Source organism: Mustela lutreola, chromosome 4 (genome assembly GCF_030435805.1).
Source record: "Mustela lutreola isolate mMusLut2 chromosome 4, mMusLut2.pri, whole genome shotgun sequence".
Lineage (NCBI taxonomy): Eukaryota > Metazoa > Chordata > Mammalia > Carnivora > Mustelidae > Mustela > Mustela lutreola.
In genome coordinates, this window is record NC_081293.1 from 54607841 (window position 1) to 54634101 (window position 26261).

At 55.1% G+C, this 26261-nt stretch overlaps 2 protein-coding genes across 4 annotated transcripts in view; one reads left to right on the forward strand and one right to left on the reverse strand.

The window, feature by feature from the left end:
• LOC131828856 (cadherin-23) overlaps window positions 1–26261 on the reverse strand; it is a 75912-nt gene that overhangs the window by 46616 nt on the left and 3035 nt on the right. For all 3 annotated transcript variants that reach the window (XM_059169996.1, XM_059169994.1, XM_059169995.1), the window contains exon 4: window positions 25804–26031. In XM_059169996.1, coding sequence (XP_059025979.1) covers window positions 25804–25929 — 126 coding nt within the window. In that variant the 5' untranslated portion in view covers window positions 25930–26031. The remainder of the gene's footprint in view (window positions 1–25803; window positions 26032–26261) is intronic.
• On the forward strand, window positions 136–16927 carry VSIR (V-set immunoregulatory receptor). Its single transcript, XM_059169999.1, has 7 exons — window positions 136–327; window positions 4865–5290; window positions 5911–5967; window positions 11519–11626; window positions 14797–14824; window positions 16093–16289; window positions 16476–16927. The coding sequence occupies exons 2-7, from the start codon at window positions 4909–4911 to the stop codon at window positions 16511–16513; spliced, it is 810 nt and encodes a 269-aa protein (XP_059025982.1). The 5' UTR covers window positions 136–327; window positions 4865–4908; the 3' UTR covers window positions 16514–16927.

The window sequence follows — 26261 nt, forward strand, 5'->3', positions numbered from 1 at the left end:
CAACCGTGGGCTAAACTCGTGCCCAGTCAGGGAAAATACACAGGCCTCTCCACACCCACACACACACCCATCCCGTGCACACCCACAGGGTTTCTTGAGGTGCCTGCTGGGGGGGGGGGGGGAAGAAGTGAAGTCATGAAAAATAGCACCCCGAGATGGAGCCAGCCAGGAGCCTCTCTCCACTGTGCCTGCCGGAACAGAAGCTTCTACAAGGGCCTGAGCCCGCCTTTGGCTGAGGGTCCCACCGCTGGGAAGTGGCAGGAGCGAGACTAGATTCTGCGCGGCCATCCCTCAGGGGTGGCCTCTCTGCCCTGGGCTTGGCTCATGGTAGGACCTTGGTACCTATTTGTGGAATGATGGCATGGTGTTTTCGGTTTAGATCCCAGGCAGAGCCAGGAATACTGCCTGGAAGCTGCAGTCAGCCTGGGGTCAGTTCACTCTCTGACAGGTGTCAGCCCCACCCGCTGCAGGAGTTGTGGGGTGGGGGGCGGGGGCTCTTCCTTCCTGCAGTGCTAGCCTGTCCAATCTGTGGGTTTCAGCTCAGCCACATAGGCTTGGGTGGTCTTGGTGAGGTTGTTTGACTTCTGGGTCTGCTTCCTCATCTTTTAAATGGGCACCTGGGTGGCTCAGTCAGTTAAGCATCTGCCTTTGGCTCAGGTTATGATCCCAGGGTCCTGGGATTGAGCCCTGTACCAGGGTCTTTGTTCAGGAGGCAGCCGGTTCCTCCCCCCCACCCCCCCCCCCCGTGCCTGCCATTCCCCGTGTTTGTACTTGCTCTCTGTCTCTCTCTCTCTCACTTACTCTGTCAAGTAAATAAGTAAAATCTTTTTAAAAGAATAATAAAATAAAGAAATAAATAAAACGGGGATGGTAATTCCTACTTCAGGGGATGTTTAGTGAGAGGAGTATAAAACGCTCAGCAAGTAAGTCCTAACATGTAAGTGGCCCATTTCTTGCTCCCTTCCTCTGCCCTAAGGAAACATAGCCCCTTCCTCCTGCCCCAGGCTCTCAGAACTGGAAAGGCCTAGGAACATGGGGAGTCTCTTGAGATGAGGAGAAGGTGCCAGAGAGAAGGGTAGGACCTGCCCAAGGGCACACAGCAAGGATGTGGCTAAGTGAGGACAGGGGCCCAGGGATCTGTAAGACCAAGGCTTTTATCCTGAGACCTGGAATTTTCCAGGTTCCTAGCAATCTTCCTCTGCCTCCTTACCCAGTGACAGCTGGGCTCCAAGAGCTGCGCAGTGACTGGGCTCAGGCCCAGGCCCAGGCCCAGGGTCATTTTCCTGTCTCACATGTTCTCGGCCGCCCTGGAGCTGAGGACTTTCCTCCCCAGCCTCTCCCCAATCTCTGACAATGACCCAGGTGTCCAAAAGGATCTGCTCCTGACAATAAACAACATCCTCCTGCCAAATAATTATAAATCCAGCTGTGCGATATAAATACCCCAGTAACACGTGTGCCCGTGCAGTTGCAGACAGAATGGGGGACGGGCATTATTTTCCCCAACTCTGTGCCTTTGGGCACACTCCCAAGGGCAGGCTGTCCTAGGTTTTGACCTGGCTTGAGTCTTAGACACCATAAGGGGATGACCCCCGCCGTCTCTGAACCCCTGACCAAGACAAGACCTTGGGAACCCTTGGTTCACTGCTGTCGGGCCCTTTTGTGAAATCGAATGCTGTCCCCCATCCCCCAAACCTGAATCCCACTGCAAGCTTCTCCTTTTTCTAAAAAGGGAAGAGGTCCTCTGGGGTGTGTTGGGTGTTGGGGATTGAGCAATGCTCCCCTCTCCATGCCTCCCGCCCCTTGCTCTTCTCCGCAATTCTGTATCCCACCCTGGGTTTTCAAGGAAATGACCTCTAGGGCTGAAAATCTCTCCCCAGTGCTGTCCAGGCACTTTTGTGCTCACCCACCCCTTGCTTGGATCCTGAGGGCTGGAGCCTGAGGCCCTGCTGGCAGCCCCAGGGCTGGGGTCCCACCGGAGGCCGGGGTGCTGCTTGCCCCCACCTGATCCGCCCCAGCCACAAGCTAGCCCCATCTACACCTCTGTCCACTCCGCAGCCCCCAGCCCCACCTGGCTCAGCTCTGTGCTCCACTTCCTGCTTCTGCTTCCACCCTGGCTCTGCCTGTCCCCCTGCAGCCATCTCAGACACGGCCCGGGGCCTCTACTGAGCCAGCGCTTTCCCCCAGCCCCCAAGGTGTGTGTGATCGCAGCAACATGCTGCTGGATCCGGCTCTGGCTCCGACCTTGGGTTCTCTGGGGGAGGATGTGGGGTTGGGAATAGGGAAGATGGGGCACGAGTTGAGAGAGGTGCTGGTGGGAGCTGCCACTGGCTGGGGCCTGTTGGGGAAGAGGGGAGCACAAGGCAGACAGCTCTTTGGCCTTGCTCTCTGGGCAGGTTTTCGGTCTTCCTGGGGGTGCCTGTGAGGGTCCTTTCCCTGTCTACTATGCCTTTCATTTACTGGTACACATAGTTCTGTGGCCACAGCTGTCACCAAGGCCTGTGAGGGGGAATCCGAGTCACTTACTGTGATTTTCACTGAATTATTGAGCATCTCTGTGCCTCACATTTTCTCCTCAGTGGAAAAAGAATGAAAACAATGCTGACCTTATAGGGGTTGCTAAACATGCCCCTAAGGGAGTTGGCATAGCACAGGATACCTGCACTTTCTTCTTCTTCTAGTTCTAACTAGATCTGGCTTTACCTGAAGCCCCCCAGGCTCCAGGTTCTGAGTCCAAACAGACCCTCCCTCTGTGGCACTTTAGGAAAATCCCTTTCCCCTTCTGGGCCTCTACATTTCTGCCTGAAACAGAGACCAGCATCTTGCCAGCAAGTTGTGAAATATCTGCTTAGCTTGGCAAAGATTTTCCGTAGATCTGGGGCTCTCAGATTTAACTCCCTCTCACATGTGGGTGGAGTGAATGGAAGGATCTGTGTGTGTGTGTGTGTGTATCTTCCTTACTTTCTAGGGGCCTAAAACACCACCTTGCAGATATATTCTTTGGGGCCATGATTTTGCTAACCCCCCATACTCTGCTTTGAATATGCAAGCCCTCCAGAATAGGATCCCAAGCTGTTGTTAAGTCATTCACACCTTAGTGGTAAAGAGTTTGGAGTTGGCTTCTTCATTCCGTTCTGCAGAACTATTTTCACTCCAAGGAAATGTTTCTGGACTTGCCCAGATGGATGGGAGAGCTGTCTAGCTTCCCTGAAGCCAGCACCAAGTACTAGCAAAGCAATTTACGAGCACTTCATGTAAAGCATTTGTAATCCTTGCCTCAACTCTGGCAGGAAGATGTTTTCATTTCTGTTTGACGGGGAGAGTCTGAGCCTCAGAGTTTAAAGGACTCCCAGCTATTGGACTCCAACTCAGGCTTGTCCAGTTCTGAAGCTACACCAGGCTGCTTTCTTCTGGACTGGGCAAAGCTTTTAGCTCTGCTGGAGGTTCCCAGGCAGGGAGCCTCTAAAGGCAGGGAAGGGGGTGTGGGCAGGAGGAAGTGGCATTATCTTGATTCATACAGTGGTCATGGAAGAGACGGGCTGGTTTGGATTCTGCATGCATTTCCAAACTCCTTCCCTGACTTACGACAGCCTCTGAAATGCCAATTAAAATTAAAATACCACTAATGTATAATAACCATAGTGATCCTCCCTGTGTCTATAAAGGGCATTAGAACATACATCTCGTGTTTTCAGCTTTCCCTCACTCTGTCCTCTCACAGCCATGCACTGTGTCAATATTTTTCTCGTTGCACATGTGAGGAAGGGGGGCTCCCACAGCTAGATAGGAGCCAGGACTCTAGCCCCAGCATCCTCTTTTTAAGGGTCATCGCTTGGGGGGGATCAGCATGGTTAAGTGCTGGGGGACTGGGGTAGGATAAAGAGGACCAGGGGATGGCTTCATTTGCCTATTGGAGACAAAATGAACCAGGAAATATCTCTAAGAAGACTGGATGGCAGCGGGTACACAGATGAGGCGACCTCTCTTGATTGATCTCGCCCCAGCCCCGAGACACCTTGGGTTTTCCCGCCTCCTCGCCACCTGGCCCAGGGCACCCTCTCTACTTGCTGAAATCCTCTCTATCCATCAACCCCAAAGGCACTTGCTCCTTCGAGAAGTCTCCTAACCGTCCCCAGGATGGCTAAGTCTTCCCTCCTCCAAGTACCCTGTAGGCTGGCACCAGTCTGCCCTTTAGCCTGTGGTTTACTTTGTCAGGAAGGCCTGCTTTGTCAATGTGGCAAGGCCCTCAGCTCCCAAGGGGAGGTCATGCGCTCAGCATCTGGGTGAGATGTAGCCCCTGGCCCAGGCCCTGCACACAGAAGATGCTCCAGTACTGCTCCCTGATGAGGGGGTGGGAAGACCTGGCCAGCCCCAGGAGAAGGTAGGGCCCAAAGTGCTAATGGCCCGAGAAGGGTGGTCGAGGGCAAAGAGCTACTCTTCCCAAATAGCCTTCACGCTCCTCGTCCTGCTTCCCACCAGACCTCATGGGGCGTGGAGGCAGGAGCTGTCTGCGGCTGGTCACGGGCAGAGCCGCAGTGCCAGTGGCGGTGGTGTGGGGAGATAGACACGCTGGCTGGGCCCAGTCCACTGCCTGCCCAGAGCCTGTCTTGCACCTTGTGCAGCTTCCCCGAGGACAGGGGAGTCCCTCACCTGGAGAAGCTCCTCCTCCCGCACAGCCCGCGATGGAGTCAGGGTCAGGAGCTAAGGAAGAAGCTGAGGCCCAGGGAGGTCAGCTGACTGGCCTGGGGCCCGTCGCTGGGGAACCCACATCTTTGGAACCCCAGGCCAAGGTTCCTCCTCAGTCAGGGGGAACTGGGAGTGGTTCTGGTGCAGGCAGGAGACCGTCTCTTGTCTCTCTGAACAGGTCCGGCAGCAGCCTTCAAGGTGGCCACGCCATATTCCCTGTACATGTGCTCTGAGGGGCAGAACGTCAGCCTCACCTGCAGGATCGCGGGTCCCATGGCCAAAGGGCATGACGTGACCTATTACAAGACGTGGTACCGCAGCTCGCGGGGCGAAGTGCAGGTGTGCTCAGAGCGCCGGCCCATCCGCAACCTCACGTTTCAGGACCTCCACCTTCACCACAGCGCCCACCAAGCCAACGCCAGCCAGGACCTGGCCCAGCGCCATGGGCTGGAGTCCGTCTCCGACCACCACGGCAACTTCTCTATCACCATATACAACCTGACCCTCGCGGATAGCGGCCTCTACTGCTGCCTGGTGGTGGAGGTCAGACACCGCCACTCGGAGCACAGGGTCCACGGTGCCATGGAGCTGGTGGTGCAGACAGGTGAGGGTTCTTCTACGGGACTGCCAGGGCTGGTTGTGGGGGGTGGGGGCTGTGACCATTGGGATGGCGCGCTAGGCCCGGGCTGGAAAGTGAGCCGAGGTGACAACGCTACTCCGGGGCTGGGCTGCTAGGGACCAGGTGGTGTGACCATGTGTGATTCTGTGTCAGGAGGGGGGTGTGGTTCCAGAAGGGTGACATGGACACTCTAGGGATGTATATGGTGAGAAGAGGGGGTCATGGGGTATGGGGCTGCGTGTAAGCCTCTCTGGTTGGTGGGGTGTGACAGAGAGGGAGGTGTGCATGGTTCTGTCTGGTAAGAGAGGGTACCAACCTAGGATGGGAGGTACCGCTCAGGACAAGACGGTGGCCATGACATGTGACCTGGGGTGTGAGCCGATGAACACTTGTTGGGGAGTGACTCTGTGTGTGTGTGTGTGTGTGTGTGTGTCCCCAGGTGAGAGCATGTGAGGCAACGGGCCGGGTGCCCAGCTCACGTGAGAGTGAGCTGGGCACACCCAGCCGTGTGGTGAGAAAATGTGTCTGTGTGTGTGCGTGTGCTGGCTGTGACAGGCCCTCCTGACCTCAGGCCCACCTAACGCCCCTTCTCTTTGCTCCCACAGACAAAGCAGCATCGACGCAGTGCATCGCGTACCCACCATCGCCCAGGGAGAGTGAAAGTAAGGGACTGCCCTTTTGGCCCTTTGGGTTCTCTGTTCTTCTCTGCCCTCCTCTTGGACCCAGGCCCCACTCAGAACTCTGACCTCATCACCCCAAGCTCATGGCACCCCTGTTCTTCCTTTCCTGCTATTGCCCCTCCCTTTCACTGCCCCCTTCCCCAGAGCCATTGGGCTGAACTTCCCAGAAGCCCACTCCCCTTCCAAGGCTCAAAGCCCGGGGAAGCCGGCTCTTGGGGGTGGGGGTGGGTGCCCTGACAGTGGTCTCTGGCCAAGTGCCCTCCAGGACATGTGCCGAGTGCCACAGCTGTTTTCAGGGGACGCTGCTCTTGCCCACCTGCGTTCCGCGCCATAGAAGGCTGTGTGTGTAGGGGGTCCTCTTGGCTTGTTAAAACTTCCTTGTTCTGTGCACAGGGGAGAGAGGACAGAGAGACTGAGGGAGGGGAACAGAACTACCTTTCCTAGAGCTCTTCCAACATGCCAGGCGCCGTGCTCAGTCTTTACAAGTACTGGTATCCCCATGGAGTCTGATTAGAGCCCTCTGAAGCAGGCAGCACCACCTTCCCTTTCCATACATGGACAAGAAGCCCAGAGAGGGAACGTAACTTGCCCAAATTCACACAGCTGGGATGTGCTCACTTCACCTTCTTCCCAGCTTGAGGAACACAGAGGGCAGTGGATGGGAGGCAGTCAGCCCCCTGGTTCCGGCCCCGGGAGGCATCCTGTGGAAGAAGGCAGGCCACTGCTTGGAGGGATGTCTGGGCACTCAGAGGCCAGGGCAGAATGCCCAGCAACTTGGAGGCAGCAGGCAAAGGGGAGATGTCTCCATTCTTTGGAGAGGAGAGTGTCTTGGCTTCCAGAGCCTTCTATCCATCAGTATCTACAAGGCATCTAATGTGGACCAGCCCCGGCCCAGCCCCTGGAGATACAAGAGTGCAGACCTTCCCCCCCTGCCATGCACAAAGGTCATGCACAAAGACTGAGGGCAGCTAGAACTTCAGCCCCAGCAAAGCCCAGCTCAAAGGTTGTGATGACTTTCTCCTCCAACCACTCTTGCTTTAACCAACAAACAGCTTAGCCAGGGATAAAATTAGAACACACATTTCCGTCTGAGCCAGACCCACATGGAACTAAGGAACTCTGGTTCAAGCCCCTGTTTCTGTGCACCGCAAACCTGATGTGTCGCCTCAGCACCAGGCCACCGCTGTCTTCACTTCCTCCCCAGGCAGCTCCCTGGTGAGGGTGGACGGCCACGGGGGCCGAGCTTCACCTGGAGGGAGCCCATGAGTATTTACTTCCCCATTGCTCCTTCCACTCTGAGCAACCCTCCAGTCCCCCTTCTTCTTCCAGGAGCTCCCAGAGCTCCCTTACAGACTGTCCCCTCTGCCACTGCACACATTTCACTGGTGGGGAAACCGAGGCGCAGACAGGTACGGGGACTGTTCCCAGTCTCTCAGCCAGAGCACCCAGTTCTCAGTCACAAAGCCCAGGTTCTGGGCTGCCTTCCCCTCTCAACACCGATTTTCTGAAAATTAGTTTTACGAATTTAAGTCCTGGGGACAGACATTAGAGATGCCAGTGGGGACAATGAAGAAACAAGGTACAAAATAGAGGGAGCAGAGATTTGATTCACTTTTCCTAATTAAGACTCTAGAAAAGTAGCTGCTGGAATTAAGGAAACAGAAGTCAACCGGGAAAGCCTGGAATTCTGGCTGGTAAGAACCCAAGGCTGAAGCAGAACTTTGAACTTGATTGTCAAGAGTAGGTCAAGTTTCCTTTGCTGGACACCTGTACTCTTAGATGTTGACATTTGCCTTCCCCTCCAGGGATGCACAGCCTCACTCTGGCCCCTACTTCCCTGAGCTACTGTCCACAGTGACCTAGTTCCCCAAGGGCCAAAGGGGTGTGTTTACTTCTATCAGAACTGTTGAGGGCAGGGTGATGACTTTGCTGGTGACCTCTGGTGGCCCAGTCCCTTTCCAGACTCTTGGTTCTGGAGGTCTGAAGACTCTAGCTGTGGTGGAGTCTTGTCACTAAGGTAGACATGGTGTCTGAGGAAGAGGAACCCAGTTATCCTTTTGGGTAGGGTGTGGGGGTTTGGGGGCAGTACTTCCATTCTCCTGGTATCATGGGTCTGCTGAGAAATGGGAGCATGTGTGTCCCTTCCCCACTAACAGGGAGGCAATCCGTGTTACCCAAGAGGCTGAATATGGGATCAAAAACTCCAGTGTCCCCGAAGCCAGGGACCTGGGGAGGGTGGGGACCGTGGTGAGCAGCCAGCTGCCAGCCTGTAAGTGCAGTTCCAATTGCTGCATGCTTGAGGGGGGCCGGGGCTGCCACAGCCTCTCCATTTCCCAGCAAGGTCAGATAGATTTTATATTATATATTATATTGTGTATACATAATATAATATATTATATATATTATATATTCCAGATTTTATAGAAACCCTCAATTTAAAAAAATGTTGCCTCCCTGCCTCAAAAAAAAAAGAAAGAAATTATGTACCATGTGGGCCATGAGGGGATGGCAAGTACATGACAATAGACAGTGGGCACACCTCTGTTGTCTAATGATTTGGAAACATTTGCCCAGTACCCCTGTGCTTAGTGGGCCTCAGGGCGGGCTGCTGGGTATTGCCCTCAGTGCTGCCGACCTTTGGAAAGACCCCAGTCCCTGCTCTCACAAAGACAGGTGCCCCACAGGTACCCTAGCCCTGGTACCTGGTTGGCTAATGATGCTTCCAGCTAAGTGGCTCGGGGATTTTCTGTTCTCCCTGTAGCCCTGTCTCCTAATGGTCTCTTTGGGAAGTAAGAGGGGAGCTGGGCTAGGAAATCATCTGAAAGCCCAAGTCAGTCTGACGTTGGAGGAGGAGGGGAGAGAGGCTGAGGAAGTTGGTCTCCAAGGAGCCCCCGATTGTTGAGGGGCTGTGGTTTTTTCACTGAGCCCAGGGAAGGGGCCTGAGCAGGCTACCTCCTGCCAAGCAACCTCCTTGTCGCTCTACACAGCAGAATGTTTGGTTTGCTTTCATCCAACCCCCTCCTGGGGGAACCAGGCAGCCTGAAAAAACTCTCTCCTCCCCTCTCTTGCCTACCTACCTACCCACCTACCTACATACTCATCTACAGGGTACATGCAGGCTCTAGACAAGGGTGCACTGCGCAGCAGGGTAGGGTTGGGCAGAGCTCCCCTCCAGCCTGCTGTGTAAGGGCCTGGCACAGTTCTCAGGGCTGGTCTGGCAGCTCTCTCTGCCAGTGCCTGGTCACCTTCCTAGTGAGCCTGGCTCTGGAAGGCTATCAAGCAGGACCCCTCACCCTCTCCTCCCCCATGCTTGTAGGAGGGGGTGGGGAGCTGGGGCGAGGCTGGGCTCTGCAGAAGAGCCCATAGCTTCTAGGGCAGGTGGACCCACAAAACTGTCCCCAGACTCCTGTCTCCCTGTCCTAACCTCAACTCTCAACCCAGATTGTAAGGAAACCAGATCCTGATCCCCTGGAGGGCCCACAGAGGGGGATCTCTGCCTGGGGACAGGAGTCAGGCCTGGAGTGGGGACAGGGATCCCCAGTGAGTAGCATCTAACCCCACTGAACATGGCTTAGTAGCAGTCTGGAGCCCTGCTCTGACGACTAGAGTAGAGCACTTTGCAACCCCCTTCTCAGTGCCCACCAGAAGGTCCTATGACAGGGAGTTAGAAATCCTTGAATGTCTGAATTACAGAATGTGTCTACTTTCACTACTCCACGTCAAACCGCAGCCTTGCTGAGATGTGCAGGGAACCTGCTTTAATGTGGACTTGAACTTGCTTTGTAATTAGCACAGCAACTTTTCCTGTACCAGTGGGTAGGTCTAAAGTGCTCGTAAACAGTTTGTTCTCTTCCGTGGTATGAACAAACCCCCGGAAAGCTTATTTACACCATCATGGTGTTTAGCAACACAATGAGATAAAAACAGCCTTTATTCCCAAATAAATAGTGCAAAGGCAACACCGGGATCACAACCCTTCCACCTTCCCCAAGCTTCCCTTGACGCTGTGACAAGGTATCCCAGCCCATATTTTGTATTTTGGGAAGAGCTGAAATCGGGAAGGAAATGCATTTACGCTGGTTGTGGTTCCGAGGGCACGTCTGTTCCCAGCTAAACTCCTGGCGTCAGCAGACAGGCTGAAACAAATGAAGCCTTCCATGCTGTTGGTGGGATGGTAACATGGAGGGCGATTATACAGGGGGGGGGGTACTTTCCCAAGAGAGCAATGACACACATGCGAGCAGTCTGCGGCTATGTTATTAGTTACGGGGAGAAATCAAAGCAATCTGCATGTCCACCAGTGGGGGACTGTTTCCATAAATTCTGGGGTGAGCCCGGCGACAAGGTGCAAGGCAGAATGAGGCAGAGCTCTGTGCCATCCAGAGCTGTCCGTGGGCAACGTGACATGCTAAGTGGGCAATGCGATTGTCATGAAAAGCAGCCATTTGCTGTGTACGCAGGGAACAAATCTGGGCCACAGGCAAGGAAAGTGTGGACAGGGACTGCCTCTGCAGGGGGTCCCGGGGGAGGAGGAGCAGCAGGAGGAGGAGAGACAGCGAGAGAGGGAACACAAGCAGGGAGAGTGGGAGAGGGAGAAGCAGGCCTCCTGCTGAGCAGAGAGCTCAATGTAGGGCTCAATCCCAGGACCCTGAGATCATGACCTGAGCCTAAGGCAGACGCTTTAATGACTGAGCCACCCAGGTGCCCCAGGAGAAAACTCTTAAATATATTTTAACATATATGTATACACACACACACACACACACGTATGTATATATATATATATATATATATATATATATACACACACACACATATATATAAAATATATATATATATTAATTTAGAAAGTCTAAAATTTTAAAATGCTTGGAAAGGATTCACATTTTTCTAGTTCTCACCCGCATCTCCCCTGGTGACTTGTATGTGTGTGAGATCACTTCCAAAAGCTGTGTCCAGAGCTAAGGGGTCTCTTGGGATGAGTAGGGCTTTTGTTCATTTTGATGTTTTTTTTCTCCTTATTGTTACAATGTCTATAACATAAGATTAGCATTTCAACCACTGTTAAGTGTGCCATTAATTCTCACCGTGTGGTGCAACCATCACAGCTATGTATTTCCAAACGTTTTTCACCACTTGGGTTCCTTCTGACCTTGAATGTCAGGACACAGGGTCTGTGAAGGACTTGCTTTCCCTTTCCAGGAAACAACCTGTGGCCCAGGGCAGCTGAGCTGTCCCCAGGGGCCTGCCTGGGATGAAGACCCCGCCCTCTCTTTCCCAGAGCTGCCTTTGCTCTAAGCACCTGGCCTCCTCTCTGTGTGCCCTGGGCCCATGTGGGCAGGCGGCATGGGGCTCTCTTTGAAAGGGGATCCCTAGGCCTTCTCTGCCTCTGCAGGTCACTAAGGGTCTGGCTGCAGTGCCTGGGTAAAGCTGGGTCCCCCTGCTGCCTGGAACTTTCCTCCCTGGGCTTCAGTCTCCCCTCAGGAGAAATGGAGAAAATGGAGTCTCACTGTGGCTCTCTTTCCCCTCACAGGCATCACAGCTGCTGCCCTGGCTACCGGCGCCTGCATCGTGGGCATCCTCTGCCTTCCCCTCATCCTGCTCCTGGTCTACAGGCAAAGGCAGGTGGCCTCCAACCGCCGTGAGTATCCCCGCCTGCCTGGCTGGGGGGTGGTGAGAGTGCAAGCGATGCCCCCCAGCCCGCAGCCCGGCCCCTGGGATCAGCAAAGGCAAGAGGCAGGCACATTTCCTCTCTGTTCCAGAGATGGAAGCTGCTTGAGTCCCTGCAAGGAGAATGGTGGAGAGAGGAGGGGACCCACGTGTGCCATTTGGGGGGCCTGAGTGCCCACCAGCCTCAAGTGGTCCTGGCTTGGCACTCAGTAAATGTCTATTGACTGAATGAATAGTCACACAGAGTGGTTCAAACTGGTTTATAAAATTGCTGTCCCCCGAGATCCTTTGCGGATCTGCTTTAAGGTAGGGGTAGGCTTGTTTTGTAACCGGCATTGTAACTGCTGGGACAAAAACGACCTTTGGATGACCAGAACTGGAAGGGATCCTGGAGATCACTTAATTCAGTTATTTCCTCATGGAGCTGAGAAACCTGAGCTTACTAGTGGGGTTAAATCATTAACCGAGTGTTCTTGAAGTACATAGGTGGCAGCGCTAGGACTTAAGCCCAGAGCTCTCCACTCAGGCTCTTCCCCAGGAGTATAATCCCACCAGATCATCAGAATGCTCACTGGCATGAATATCCTGGCCACAACCCCTGCCTGGGAAGGATGCCGTGCTAGGTCCCGTGCCAAGGATGTTATATGCCTTCTCTCCTAACGATGCGACAACTTGGTCCTCCAATTGTTCCTCCTTGACAACTGAGTAAATTGAGGCACAGAGAGGTTCTGTAACTCACCAAGGGACCCTCACAGTGAGTCAGCGGCGGAGCCAGGCTTCAGGTCATGGCCACAAATACCGTTTCATCCTCCTTTGTGGTACAGTGGCCCTTGCCCTTCCTCTGACCCCACCCTTGAACCTGGGCTAGCCTGAGTCCTCCAGGAGCAGGAGGGTAGGGAGGCCTCTGCTCTGGCCCTTGCGTCACCTCTCCTGCCTCTTCCCCTCTGGCCGGTTGCAGAAGGTAGTAGAGAGAGAGCTGCTCTTTTGGCAGGTGGCTTTTGGCTCACACCCAATTTCCTCTGGCTGGACTGTAACACCTGCACTGCCCTCTCTCCTGGGGGCCCAACCTGGAGCCCCCACAGTGGCTCACTCAGCGGCTGTGGTCACCTTTCCCTTACTCTCAGGACATCCACACTCCTTTCACAAAACCCGCCATAGCCTACTGCCAGAAATACCTGAGGTTGGGGATGTGGGGGGGTCAAGGGCTTGGAGCAGAAAGAAGAACCCAGGGGCTCAAGCAGGGAGAGTCATCACTGTGGAGCAGCCATGAGCTCGTGTTCATCTGTGCAGTGTTTTCACGCAGGTGAGGAAGGGATGAGGTAGGTACACTCAGCTGGTACACGAGCTGAGGTACACTCAGCTCCCAGTAAAGAGCTCCCAGTGCTGCACGCATCCTCTGAAACTAAACGGACCCTGATTCTGTGACGTGCAACTGCTTACAGCTCCTTATCCCCAAATTAAATTAAATATATGCAGTAACAAGAAGGTGTCAATAATTTATCTTCTAATAAAAGTATTTTGGGGGCACCTGGATGTCTCAGTGGGTTAAGGCCTCTCTACCTTCAGCTCAGGTCGTGATCCTGGGGTCCTGGGATCGAGCCCCAAATCGGGCTCTCTGCTTGGCGGGGAGCCTGCTTCCTCCCCTCTCTCTCTCTCTCTCTGCCTGCCTCTCGGCCTACTTATGATCTCTCTCTCTCTCTCTCTCTCTCTCTCTGTAAAATAAATAAATAAATAAATAATCCAAAAAAAAAAAAAAAAAAAGTATTTTGGAGGCCAGTTGGCTCACCCCTTTCCAAAAAAAAAAAAAAAGAAAGAAAGAAAGAAAAAATGAGTTATAGGATCAGAGTCTTCGAGACAGACCCAAGAGATGATGGAAGAGAAACCACATGCAAAATGGAGAGGGAGGGGAGATATGGGTCCTTTTCTCATCTAGTCTTGTGAGAAGTGCTGCTGCTGGAATTATGGGAACAGAAGTCACTCTGAAACACCAGGAGTTTGGCTGCAGGAGGGAGGCTAAGCGCCCAGATGGGGGTGGCAGTGCAGGGAGGGAGGGGACAGGGAGTGTGTGTCGGTTGCTGCAGGCAGGGCGCTGGCTCTGAGAGCATACACAGGGAGGAAGAGAGAAAGGGCTGGGAGCACTGAGGCAGGCAGCCTCCTGCAGAGGCTGATCGGTGTGGAAACCAACCCGGTTTCAGATGGAGATTGGGTTTCCTAGCTCTAAAGTGGGTCCAGAAACCCACCCCCTCAATGGGTGGAGAGAATGAGCCCAGGGAACGCTGGGCACCTGCCCAAAGCCCGATGCACAGAGCCGCCTGCTAAACGATAGCCATGATTCCTTGCAAGAGCAGAGATTTTAGGAACCTTTGTGCAACTTCCCGTGCGTTCCGTGTGTGCCCCTCCCGCCCACGTTTCCCCACAGTGACTGTCGTGGAGCTCTTGCAAATGAGAAGTGTACAAGGAGCTGCAAGGAAGAGGGAAGTAGGGTCACGGCTTCTGGTTTGGGGGCCTGTTTGGGGGTGGGGAATCCTGGGAGTGGGACAGAGCGGCAGCAGCTTGGAGGAGCATCAGAAAGTGGCGGAATGGCTGAGAAGTCAGGGGGTCTCAGGCCCCTATGGCTCCCCTGAGAGCTGTCACTGCTATATCCACCCTCTAGGTAATGTGGAGGATGGGTCAGAAAGTTCCAGTTAGGGACTCCAGTTAGGGACTGAGTTCATGGCCCTCCTGCTCAGTAAGTTATGGCGACAGACCAGAGTGTGGCAAGTATCCAAATAGGAAATAGCAAATTCAGGAGTGAGGCCTTTACCTGATACTTAAATCAAAGGTCTCGTAACACCTAATGAAGCCATAGGAGAAAACATTGGTTGCCTTTGGCCTCCTGGTGACAAGCGCCGTCTCCTATACTTATGAAATGCAGCCCGAGTTTCATTTATCACCAGTTAACACAAGGCTCACCAAGGCCTTGCGTGCAGGGCAAACACTGCCATGTGGGCCTCCTGAACCAGCAGAAGGCGGATCCAGGGCTGAGCGTGGTCCAGCCTGGCCTTGCTCCTGTTCCTCGAAGGGCATCTGGCAGCGGGGACAGGGATGCTGTCTAGGGAAGCCTCTCCTTTGTGACTAGCTTCTCTGTCTGTATGTTCCCAGGTGCCCAGGAGCTGGTGCGGATGGACAGGTAAGGCCCCTGGAGATCTTCAAGTCTGGCAAGCTCTCTCTCTCCCTGTCTCTTCCCGGGCCTGCGGCTCTGTTGGGCATGGTCTACACTCAGACCATAACTGGACTTAATGTGGGGGTGGGGGGGTCACTCTTTGCCTGGACTGGACTCCTCTTCACCAGGCTCCTTTCCCTGCTCACCCTGCTGATAACTTGTCCTAGGACAGGGCTCAGAACACAGACGAGGCCTTCCGGGTCCTCCCCAGGCCCTGGGTCAGCTGTCAAGGAGGAGAGCTGTGCAGAAGGCTCCTGTGCAGCCCTCCATGGCACAACTGCTTAGCGAAGGGTCTGCCATCTGCCACTGAGGCCTACACATCTGTGCTCTCCTTGCCACTGCCCCCCACCCAGTAGGCTGAGCTCTAACACTGCTGGGATGAGCCCGGCACCTTCCTTCAGGCCCAGCGTCAGCTGACCAGGCTGGGGGAGGAGGAGGAAGCAGCTAAACTGGGGACAGACACTGAAACATGCAAAGGGGGAATGGCACACCCCCCAAAGGGGGATGACCTCCCTGCAGAGCACTCCAAGGAGAAAGCCATTAGGCTGCCACAGGCCACCAGGGCAGAGGCTGGCCAGGGGCTCCTAGTGGGGCAGTGGGCAGGGCCCATGGTCGCTGGGAGAATGTGTGTTGGTGTGCTCGGTGCAGGAAGCGGCCATAGAGGCTGGCAAGGCTGGGGGCGGTATCCTCAGGCATGAGCCCCACTCGGGAACTTGGTCCAGTTACTTCTACCAGCAAACCCAGAGTGCCTCTAGGTGTTTGAAAGAGATGATTTTCTAGACAGGTCGAAGGAGATCCTACCAGTGATCCTGCCAGGATCTCAGAGTTGGTGGCGAGGTAGTCCCGCTGCCAAGCAGGAAGAGGGAGAACCCTGCTCCCCACAACATACTATAAGCATTCAACCCTAATGCCGTCATCTCTATTGACCAAAGAGAAACCCGTCACAGGTTCCCAAATCTGGTGTCCTGAGCATGTCTCTGACCCCAGGCTTCCCGGCTGCACCCAGGGCGGATGGCCAAGTAATGAATAGGACACTGCCTTGAGCTCAGGGGAGATGGGTATAAGCCATGCCCTTTTCTCTCTGACCCTGGCTCCTCCCTTCCTGCGGGAAGAGGGTACAGAGATCTGGGCTGTGAAGGCAGGGGCGGGGAGGGAAGCAGAGGAGTCGAGCAGGCAGGAGGGCAGAGGCCCAAACCTGGGCAGCGCAACGGACTGAGCCAGCTCTCCTTTCCTAGCGGCAACACGCAAGGACTCGAAAATCCTGGCTTTGAGGCCTCCCCATCCTCCCAGACCATGCCAGAGGCCAAACCCAAGTCTCCACTGTCCTACATGGCTCAGCGGCAGCCTTCAGAGTCCGGGCGGCACCTACTCTCCGAGCCAGGCACTCCTCTGTCTCCACCAGGCCCTGGGGATGTCTTCTTCCCAACCCTCGGTAAGTGTAGTCCAACAACCCACCCCTGCAGGGCACAACAGCCTGCAAGGTCATGACCTCCCCATGGCCTGCCTGCAGGGCAGCAGCCTCACTCCCCTTGTGAGGCCTTACAGCCTCCCCGTGTGGGCTTAGGGGGTGAAGGACCGAGAAGCTCCCCATTCATTCTACTTCTCCTTTCGTTTGCAGAACCCGTGCCTGACTCCCCAAACTCTGAGGCCATCTAGACCAACTGGGGCCGGCGGGCAACTGTGGCTGGGCCTGGGGCAGGTGCATCTGAGGCAGAGTCGACCTTCTTGAGTGGTCCCTTAGCCTTGACGCTGGTCCTGGTTTCCTCCCTCCTGACCTGAGCCCAGACTCTCTGAGATACCTCTGATGGCCAAACCCTCAACTCCTCTGGGTGCTACAGGGCAGAAGGGAGAAGGGGTTGGATGGCTCAGCCCCTGTCTCAAAAGATGGTGGGGTGCTGGGACCCCACCCCAGAGACCTGAACTTTACCAGCTACAAATGCCAAATGGCTTACATCTGAGAAGTTCAAGAGTTTCCAGCCTATGGCAGCTTCTCTCCCTGGGACATGAACTTTGTGACCAGACAGCCCTGATGGGACAAGATGGGCACTGGACAGAACTCCTCTCCCCTCTTCCCCACACAGTGCCATCCTCCCAGGAACGAGACCCAGGACACGATGTGGAAAGATTCCTCCTCAGTGTGCTAGAGCTAGCTTTCCTAACCTCGCCTGAGGCTGCTCCTCTATCAGACTCCCACTCTGTGAGCCCGGAGCTCTGAGGCTGGGCCTGCCTGCCCCCAGGGGACATGGGAGCCTTTCCCACCTGTCTGCTCCCAGCAACCTCTCCCAGTAGCTGTCTGCTGGTTAAACAAAAATGGGCTCCTGCTGCTTGCCCTCTGGTCCCCAGAGTTCACTGGCCAGGGTCCCCGAAACAGGAAGTGCACCCCGAGGCACAGTGGCCACTGTGGGCCAACTGGGATCTTGGGCAATGGGGGCCAGGCCAGAGGTTGCAGTACCCACCGCAGAGGCGGTGAGGGAGAGCACGGGGAGCCTGCTGGGAAGGTGAGTGGCTCCACCTCTTCCCCTCCCCCCTCCACTGTGCAGTGTGCTTGGTACAGAAGGTGACCACACACTGTATTGTCCCAACTGTGACCCTCCCTCCAGTGGAAAGAGGAGGTGTTATTTAAAAACTCCACGGGCAGCAAGTGCAAAGCCTGTGAAAAAACTGTAGGAGATGGGCTTGAATCCCTGCTCTGCTTCCAGGAGTGCCCAGGAGCTGCCCCCCATCTCCTCCACCTCCCCCGCCCTGTCTTTGGTCTTCCATTCCACTTAATCTGAGCTGAGTCTCCACTGCAGCAGGACCCTGTGGGGTGGGGGTGTACATAGAAGGGTCTGGGGCCCTGTGCTCCATCTCCTGCTTCCAGCCATGTCCTGGATTTGTTTTTATACACCATGTGCAAGGGAATGCTTTGTGGAATTTTGATTAAAGTGTTTTAAGACACAGAGAGGAGTGGGGGGGGGGGCTCTGCATACTCTGGGGTGGGAACAGGGAATGGGGTGGGGGGGCGAGGGGAAGGGATGAGTTTGAGTGGGTAGGGCCCAGGCAGTGCACGGAGGAGGGCGTTTAGCTCAGCAGCCTATGTGGGCTCTGCTGAGCTGGACCCTGGGGCGCAAAGCTGGGACTTCAGGCCGGCGGGAGGGCCCAGCAGGCAGAGAGAGCCCTCTGGATGGCCTGAAGAGGTGGGGGACAGGAGTTGGGGGAGGAAGAATGCAGCTCTGGGCTCTCTGGGAGCAGTGAGCCCCCAGGCCTGCAGCTAGAACCAGGGAGGTCCCCTGGATACATGGCATTGCTTCTGAGCTCTCCGTTAGGCCTGAGGGCATGGGCAGTGTTGGTGTCCTGCTATGCCAGGGCGGGGGCTGGAGGGTTGGCCTTGAGGAAAGAGTGGGCCTGGGCCTGGAGATTGCACCGACACCCGAAGTGGCCAGGACACCAAAATCCCGGTTCTTGCTCTGTTCCGGGGGTTCCTCTTCTATTCCATCGGCTCCCTGGACACTCAGTGCCGGCTGCCATAGAAAGAGGGTGCTGTTCTAACAGCTCTTGAGGGCCCATGGCAGAGATGGGCAGGGTGATACATGCTCCAGGCTGAGCTTGGCTACCCCTAGGATTGAAGGAAAAGCCTACAGACCAGACCCACCTCCCATCCCCCAGTTCAGAAAGAGTGCTCCTACCCTAGGGGGAGGCTGGTCTGGCCCATCCCTCAGCTTTTGACCTCTAGGCAGATATAGTTTCTGAGAATTTGGCTGCCAGACCCCAAGACTGGCTGCTGCTGTGTGGAGGGAGGGAGCGAGAGAGGGAGGAGGCCCCAGAGCAGAAAGCCACCACACTTCCTCCCCAGCTTCCTCCTGTGTGGCCTCGAGATCTTCTTCTCTGGACCCTTACAAGTGAGCACATCGCAGCTTCGTGGTTTCCTGTTTTCAGTGAAATTTACTCTGAGCTCCAGGCTCCATCTTTATCCTGGACCACACGCTCCGCCCCCAGGGCCCCGAAGACATCCTCCCTGCTACTAAGGAGGAGGGGCAGGAGGCCAAGGAGCCCCCTAGACTCGCCTGGGGGTGGGGTGGAGGTGCCCTGGGATCATCGCACCTGCCTCTCAAGGGGCTGGGAGGGACACTGGGGCCTCCGGAGAGTTGGCCAGGCAGGGTGAGACCGAGGCAGGAGGCCAATGGATCACGGCACTGGCTGAGGCCCTCAGAAGGAAATCTGTGCTTTGATGCCCCAAGTTACTGTTAAGAAATAGATCAGGAATTATAAGGGTCATCATTCCTGTAACCTTCTCATGCTCCCATTTAATAAAGACAACCTGCCTTTATTCCCTCCAAGGGAGAGGCCAATGGAGGGGAGTTGATGCTCTGAACACATGTTGTGGGGCCCACGGGGGGCCCACGTGTTGGATTGGGCTGGCCCTGCCTGGGGGGTCAGTGATGAGGGGCGCTGGGGTAGGTATGCAGGAACTTGGGGGCCTGCTTCTCAAAAGCCCAGCTCTGGGGTCAAGGAGCCAAGGCACTGCTTTCTCCCGTGAGGGCTCTGTCTCAGGAATGCATCGTAGAGAGACGGCCTACAGAGAGGTCCAGTCATTCTCCATCCCAGCTTGGGCATTGCTTCCTGGAAGGGGCCTTCCTGAGTGTCAGCTAGAGCTCCCCAAGGCTGGTCTGACTGTGATTTCTCAGGGAGGTCCAGGGACATAGCAGGGGGTAGAAAGGGACTGGGGTTGCCTGCCGGGACACCAGGTGCAAAGGCCTCTTGAGAAGTAGGCACTCACAGTCCAGCTTGGCGGGTGTCCCAGCCCACAGAGGGCACTGGTCATCTAGCCCTTCCACTGGGTAATCCCTGTGCCTGCTTGGCACAGTTGCCTCTCTTTGCTGTACGGATGCTAGTCTCCCTAACTATTCCAGGAGTTCCAACAGGGTAGTGGGTCCTATAACAGGCTATCCTCCGCACCCAGTCTCAGAGCTGACAGCTGAAGCATAGCCATGGGGCGAGGGGTTGAACCAGGATGCCAGGGTCCTGTTCTCTGGACCCCTCCCAGGGCCCCCCTCTGGCTTCCCACCAGCTCCGCTTCTTAGCGGTTCTGTCCGTGCTTGGTGGGATCTCCTGAAGAGCAACGTGATGTCCTGAGCTTGTGCAGGCGGGGGGCAAAGGTTTCATTCTGTCTCGCCATTCTGATCTAGTGGTCTTACTTCCTAAAATACATGTTGGGACGGATTCTGAAGTAGCAATGTAGCTTAAGGAGAAAATGCTGACATCAGCTAGCCACGTGCCCCGGGCACCTGATGAAGTGGCAGCTGGTGGGTTATCTGTTGGCCTTTTCTGTTAGAATACTGTGTTTTCCAAAACACTTACACGTGTTAATGTTATCACTTTTTGGATTCCCCCTCCCCCACCAGATAATGCTGGGAGGCTTTACTGTGTCCATTTTATGCGCAGGAAAACCGAGGCTCCAAAACATTTGTGTCTTGTGACAAAAAGTGAATGTGGAACTGGGACTAAGACCTGGGTCTTCTGCTTCTCAGGCCTGTGCGCCTTCCTCTTCACTGAACTGAATGGCATCAGAGGCCAAGACTCAGAACCTCCCAGGCCCAGGGCCGGGGATCGGGGTGGGGGGGGGGGCGGTGAACCTGGGCCCACAAGCCCATGGTTCCCTTTCCTTTGCTTCATTCTTGCCACTCCCCTTTCTGCTTGGCATCCCTGAAGCCACAGGACTCCTGGTGGGCACGAGGGCCTGTGCTTGCTTATCATGGTGGAGGGGAAGGGAGATGCTCCTAGCTGACCAGAGAGCCCCAGGGTCTCTGGGAGGCCCTGAACAGGTTGCACACGGCACATTTGAGCTGCTGCAGGACAGCCCTCAAGACGCAGGGCAAGGGAAGGATTTGAACATCACCATGCTGGGCCAGAGAAGGCTGGCTTAACTCGGTGTGCAGCACAGGGAAGGGGCCAGGCTGGGGCTTCCTGAGCTTGAGCCAGTGGAAGCAGGCTTCCTCAACAGCAGCGGGGTCGAAGTTTAATACACAGAAGAGCTCTTGGCCTTAGAGATAGGAGGTCAGCTGCCAAGGGCAATGTCCCCGGCTCACAGACTTTCTCTAGGCTACCGCTGGCAACTCTTGGACCAGCAAGTGGGTGGGGGGTGATCAGTGTCCTCCCTGGACAGGTGACTTCTGCAGGTTCCCACCAGCCTGAGATGCCAGAGCTGGTTGGCTGGGATTTGTGTGGCAGGGAGGTCCCCCTGACAGGCCCTCCCCCCATCTTCATCCTCCTGCCAAGGTGCCTCTGTGACTGGGGCTCAGCTCCTGACCTCCCAGTTGCCTTCCGCCCTTCCTCCCCAGGCCCGGCCCTTCCTCTTGCAGAGGCCTCCCTGATAGCCCCTTAGACCCCTCCCCCCAGCCTGGCCTCCCTTGCCTGCAGCCTGAAGCTCTAGCCAGAGAGCAGAAGCCGTACAATGACTTCCCCTGGCTGGGTGGCACACCATTGTGTGACAGGCCTGGGTTGGTCCGGATGCCCCCTGCTACACAGCTGTTCCTAGCTCTGGGTGATACAGGGCTGAGAGCTGGGTGGGGACAGGAATGTACGGTTCACAGGAAATTGGGGGGAGGGGGCCAGGGTCAAATGAAAGGATAGGAGGGCTCAGATACAAGATTTCTCTTGGTAGCTGAATACCAGGCCACTTGCTAAGAGAACTTCACTCCGGAAGTCACAAACACAAGTGATGTCTTATCCTGAAAACCTTCCCGGGCTCCTGGCTCCAAGTTCCTGGCACTTCATCACATCACCAAGTGGTAACTCTCTGTTATGTGTCCATCTCCCCACTAGTCTGGGGGCCCCTTGAGGACAGGACTGTACCCAACTCATGTCTGACTTCCGAGCCTCTGGCACGGGCCAGGCGCGTATTTCGTGTTGAATGAATGAAAGAATAAAGGAACGACCCTTAGCTTGCCCTTGTGAGGTTGGTCCTGTGCCAGCGAGGGCTGGCTTAGACCAGCTGATAACTGCAGGTGGAAACAAGATGGTGTGCAGGTCTGCCGGGCATCTCTGGACTGATAACGTGCAGAATGGCGCCCACCCCTAGGACCATGGTGACCTTTCCTGGAGCCTTGGGAGGCTGCTCAGGGCTCTGGCTGGTGCAGGAGGGCTCAAAACAACCCTATTCTCAAACAGCCATCCAGTGAAATCTATGCAACAGGAGGGAAGGGACCCCGTCTGGTCACCTCTGGCTTGGTGACCCTCAATTTTGTGTTTGACTCTGGGGATTCACTGTCTAGAGGGGACAGTCAGATCACTGGAAGCAAATCTTTGTGGGTCCAGTGCTCCCTGGAGGCAGATGCCCATCATGGCTGGGCGCTGGCAGCTTGTGCCCTGTCCTCACCCTGGCTTAGCCGTACTGGGAAGGACTGGAGGGGGCACATGGGCAAGTGGTGCGATCAGCCCATAGGCAATGTCAGCCCAGAGGCAATGTCACCAGGAGGAAATATAGATAGAGTCACACTCTTGGCTCTGACTGCTGCCACGGGCTCCACAAACCCGCCCCTGGTCATTTCTTGCTCTTGGGCCTTTGTTTAGGTGGCTCTCTGGGTCCCTCATACGCCTTGTTGTGCTAACAATGACAGAGTGACAAGACAGCCCAGGCATCACCTCCTCCAAGAAGCCTTTCCCGAGCCCTTGTTAGTGCTCCTGAATGCAGGCCCATCCACATGTTGGCCTCTGAACCCGGAGACCCTCACTGCGTCCCTTCCTCGGCTACCTTCTACGGTGGCAGGGACCACCACTGCTTCCTCTGGGTATCCCTGGGGCCTGGCACATACTGGGCATTCAGGGAACACTGACTGGCTGCCTAAGCAAACGAACAAATGTATGAATGAACGGATACGCTCCAGGGCTCAGTTCTCAACTCTGCTCTGGTCCCGGCAATTCTTCACTGTCACATGTCCCTTACAGAAGTCAAATACCAGGGATCTTTCCTCTACCTGAAGAAGCCAGAAAAAAAGTTGATAGATTCCTTTTGACCTAAAAAATGTCTCCTGTAAATCTTTCCCCAGCTGGCCCTGATGCTGTCTGTCCCTATCATGGTGTAATAGCCCAGGAGCCATATACATATCATCTTGGTCATGGCCTCAGGGAAGCCGAGGCCTGATTGAGTCACCTGGAAGGTGCTTTCTGGGGTCCGAGCTGGTGATGGCCAGAATGAGGAAGCCAGAGAAAGGGAGGTTATGCCTCTCACCATCCAACTTCTCGTAGTCCCATAGCAGGGAGCTGGGAAGCCTGAGATTGGCTTCAAGGCGGGACCCAAATGTCAGGGACCCATGTGTGAGGAGGCAGAGTTCATGGGTTTCCACTGGACTAGGCTGGGTCTCTGATGGTGGTGGTTGGGGGTGGGGGCGGTCAGAGTGTCTGTCAACAGATGAAAACTCTTTCTGGCCACAGGGACCAGTCCCAAGTTCTGTAGGAACTGCTTGAGTAGCGGCCCACCCATTCCTGGTGGTTAAATGTGGCCGGGGTGATTTCACATTTCCCCAATTGTCATTTCTTCTGAAGACCAAAAGGAAGCCAGATGTCACCTGTAAAACTCAGTGTCTCAGAATGTCCTGGGTCTCACTGACTGCCTCCCCAGGAAACTCCAGGGCTTTGAAGTGTAGGGAAGGGGGGGAGCAGGGGTGAAATTGGTGTGTTCGCTGGTCAGGACAAGAAGCAGCACAGGCTCTCAGTTTTCCACCCCAGATCTGTTCTCTACCCTTCCCTCGTTAACAAGCTCTGCTTTTGTCAGAGGCAGTGATATATCAGGCTCCCAGATAATAAGCCAGTTCTGATAATCCTATCATTTTTTTCCAATCTCCTTTGGAGTGAGGGTGCCCATGTGAATCTTTTCTGGCCACAGACATAAGCAGAACTGTGGAAAGTAGTTCTGGAAAAAAAATTTTGCTTTCTTGATAAAGGGGCAGAAGTGGCTTGCATAGTTCTTTGTCTTGTCATTTCCTGCCTTGAATGCTGACATGATGGTTGGTGCTTTAGCAGCCATCATGCAGCCATGGGGGAAAGCTCAAGAGGCATTAGCTTTGACATCACAGAGCACAAAACCAACATTTGTAATTCTCTCTAGAATTTCTGTTACGTGTATAAAATGCATCCTGATTTGTTGATGACTTGAGTTAAGTATCTATCACTTGTAGCCAAACATGTCGCTAAATGCCACTGGGAGGTGACTGGGATGATGATTTGCCCTGAAGCTAGGTACAGGTAGAGAGGGTTTGTCAAAACTGAGTCCTTCCATGTCACTAAAGTAATGGATAGCCCTACATGTCCCCCCCTCGAGTAGTCATATGTGTCTTGTAAATATGTCTCTGGCTCACTGGGTGGGGATGGCGAAAGTGATTAGTGGGGACACCTGGCCACTCTGGAGCTAAGGATGCCCACCCAGGGTGTGCCCACAGCCAGTCTCATACCCTTGGCATCTCAGAATGTGGTTTCCTGGGATTGGTCAAATTCCATCTTCTTCCCCAGAGACAGTCCAGATAGACAGCCCAGCCCAGGCCTACTCTGACTCCATAGTCCATAGGGCTGCTGCCAAGGGGGAGGGGTCTAGCAGAGTCTCCCATCAGGGACCAAGGGACAGGGCTGAGGCCTCATTAATGATCAGGTTCCTAGGGTGGACAGAGCACAAAAATGTCCCCAATCCTTTATACCTCCCTGTATCCACACTTTTTAAAATTCATTTGCAACTTGTTCCTCCAAAAGAGAGGGTGGAGTTTTCCACACCTTGAACCTGGACTGGCTTTGTGACTTGCTTTGGTCAACAGAATGTGCTAGAAACAACCTCATTCCAGTTCCAAGCCTGGATTCAAGAGGCCCTGCATGCTCCCACTGTCCCTCCTGGACCCTTGCTAGCTCCACTTGAATAAGCATGGGCTAGCCTTCTGGAAGAGGAGACACAGGTGGCCCTGTCACCCCGGCCGATAGGTGGATGACCCCCCAAACCCCAGTCATCTAATGATACACAGCTGCCCCCCGCAACCCCACATAGGCGGGAGCCCAGCTAAACCAGGTCTAAATCGCCAGTCTGCAGAGTTGGCGCCAAATCAGTGATTGCGTTCATCCCTGCATGTGGTTTGGTTTGCACTGCGGCATTATCGCAGCCACATGCATCTGACACAGTCCTCCTCCTCAGGGTCTACTGAGCACTTCTGCAGACACGAGCTCACTCAATTCCCCAGACACCACCTAAGAGGAGACATCACCTCCCTTTTCCGGATGACGAGACCGCATCCCGAGAGGTTCCAACTTGCTGGTGATTGCACAGCCAGCTCACAGCGCTCCTGACTCCAAACTTCACCCCCTTGATGGGCACACGGCTCCCACCCCGGCCCATCGCCCCCAGACCATCTCGCCATCCAGTCCCGCAGGGCGCGCCTCCTTCTCCAACCTTGCAAACCTCCCACGTTGCCTTGGGCGGGACCTTGTCCATTCAAGCACCAGACGGGACCAAGAGCATCAGTCCCTTCCGACATGGACATATTGCAACAGTGTGTCACATCAAAGTGACAGAGGGGAAGGGGCCAGAGGGCGCCTTTCCTGTCTGGTACAGAGTGTGGGTGAATGCATGCTCGCAGGCACACGGCTTGGCAGGTAGAGTGAGGGTTGGCCAGGCCCCAAGGTGTGGGCTCTCTCTGCACCATCCCATAGAACTGCTGGACCAAAGAGGGCTGAACAGAGACTCTGAGTGGTTACAGATACAGGATGACAAGCACATGAGTTCTGCACGTGCGGGTCCTCCACAAACACACGCAGGTCCTCCACAAACACATGCGCAGGTCCTCTATAAATACACAGAGGTGGACCTTCTAAAGGCACAACAAAGGACTTGTCAAAGATTCACCCACCTCGGACATGCCACTCCCACCCCCTACAGAAGGCGGAGCGGGTCCTTCAAGCACCCTCCCCTCCCTGCATCTGCCTCCACGGCTCACCGACAGGGTGGGCGTGCCTTCGTCCTCCACCGTCACCACCAGGTGGTAGAAGCTCCGGTGCTCACGGTCGGGCGGGGCTGGCCGCGTGGAGATCTCACCACTGATCCGGTCCATGCGGAAGGTCATATCCTCATTGCCCTCAGTGATATAGTAGGACAGCACGCTGTTGATCCCGATGTCACGGTCGGTGGCTCTCACCTGGACCACAGCAGTGCCCCCTCCCACGTTCTGCAGGGAGAGCAGGAAAGGGGGCTGTCGGTGGTGAGCATGCTGTGGGCACCCACTATATGCAAGGCTATGTGACTTCACAGACTCTTCTTGGCAGCCCTGGCAGTTAGATAGGATGCTATCCCCATTTACAGATGAGAAAACTGAGGTACAGAAAAAGGTCACACTGCCTGTCTGTGGCAGAGCCCAGGTCTGACTCTTGGAAGGCTGGTCTGAGACCCGGCCTTTAA

Excerpts from the sequence above, each read along its gene's own strand:
- VSIR (XM_059169999.1), top strand. The coding sequence starts at position 4,909 with ATGTGCTCTGAGGGGCAGAACGTCAGCCTCACCTGCAGGATCGCGGGT. Across the intron at positions 11,627-14,796 it reads GCAGGTGGCCTCCAACCGCC|GTGCCCAGGAGCTGGTGCGG; the intron begins GTGAGTATCCCC and ends GTATGTTCCCAG. Across the intron at positions 16,290-16,475 it reads TGTCTTCTTCCCAACCCTCG|AACCCGTGCCTGACTCCCCA; the intron begins GTAAGTGTAGTC and ends TTTCGTTTGCAG.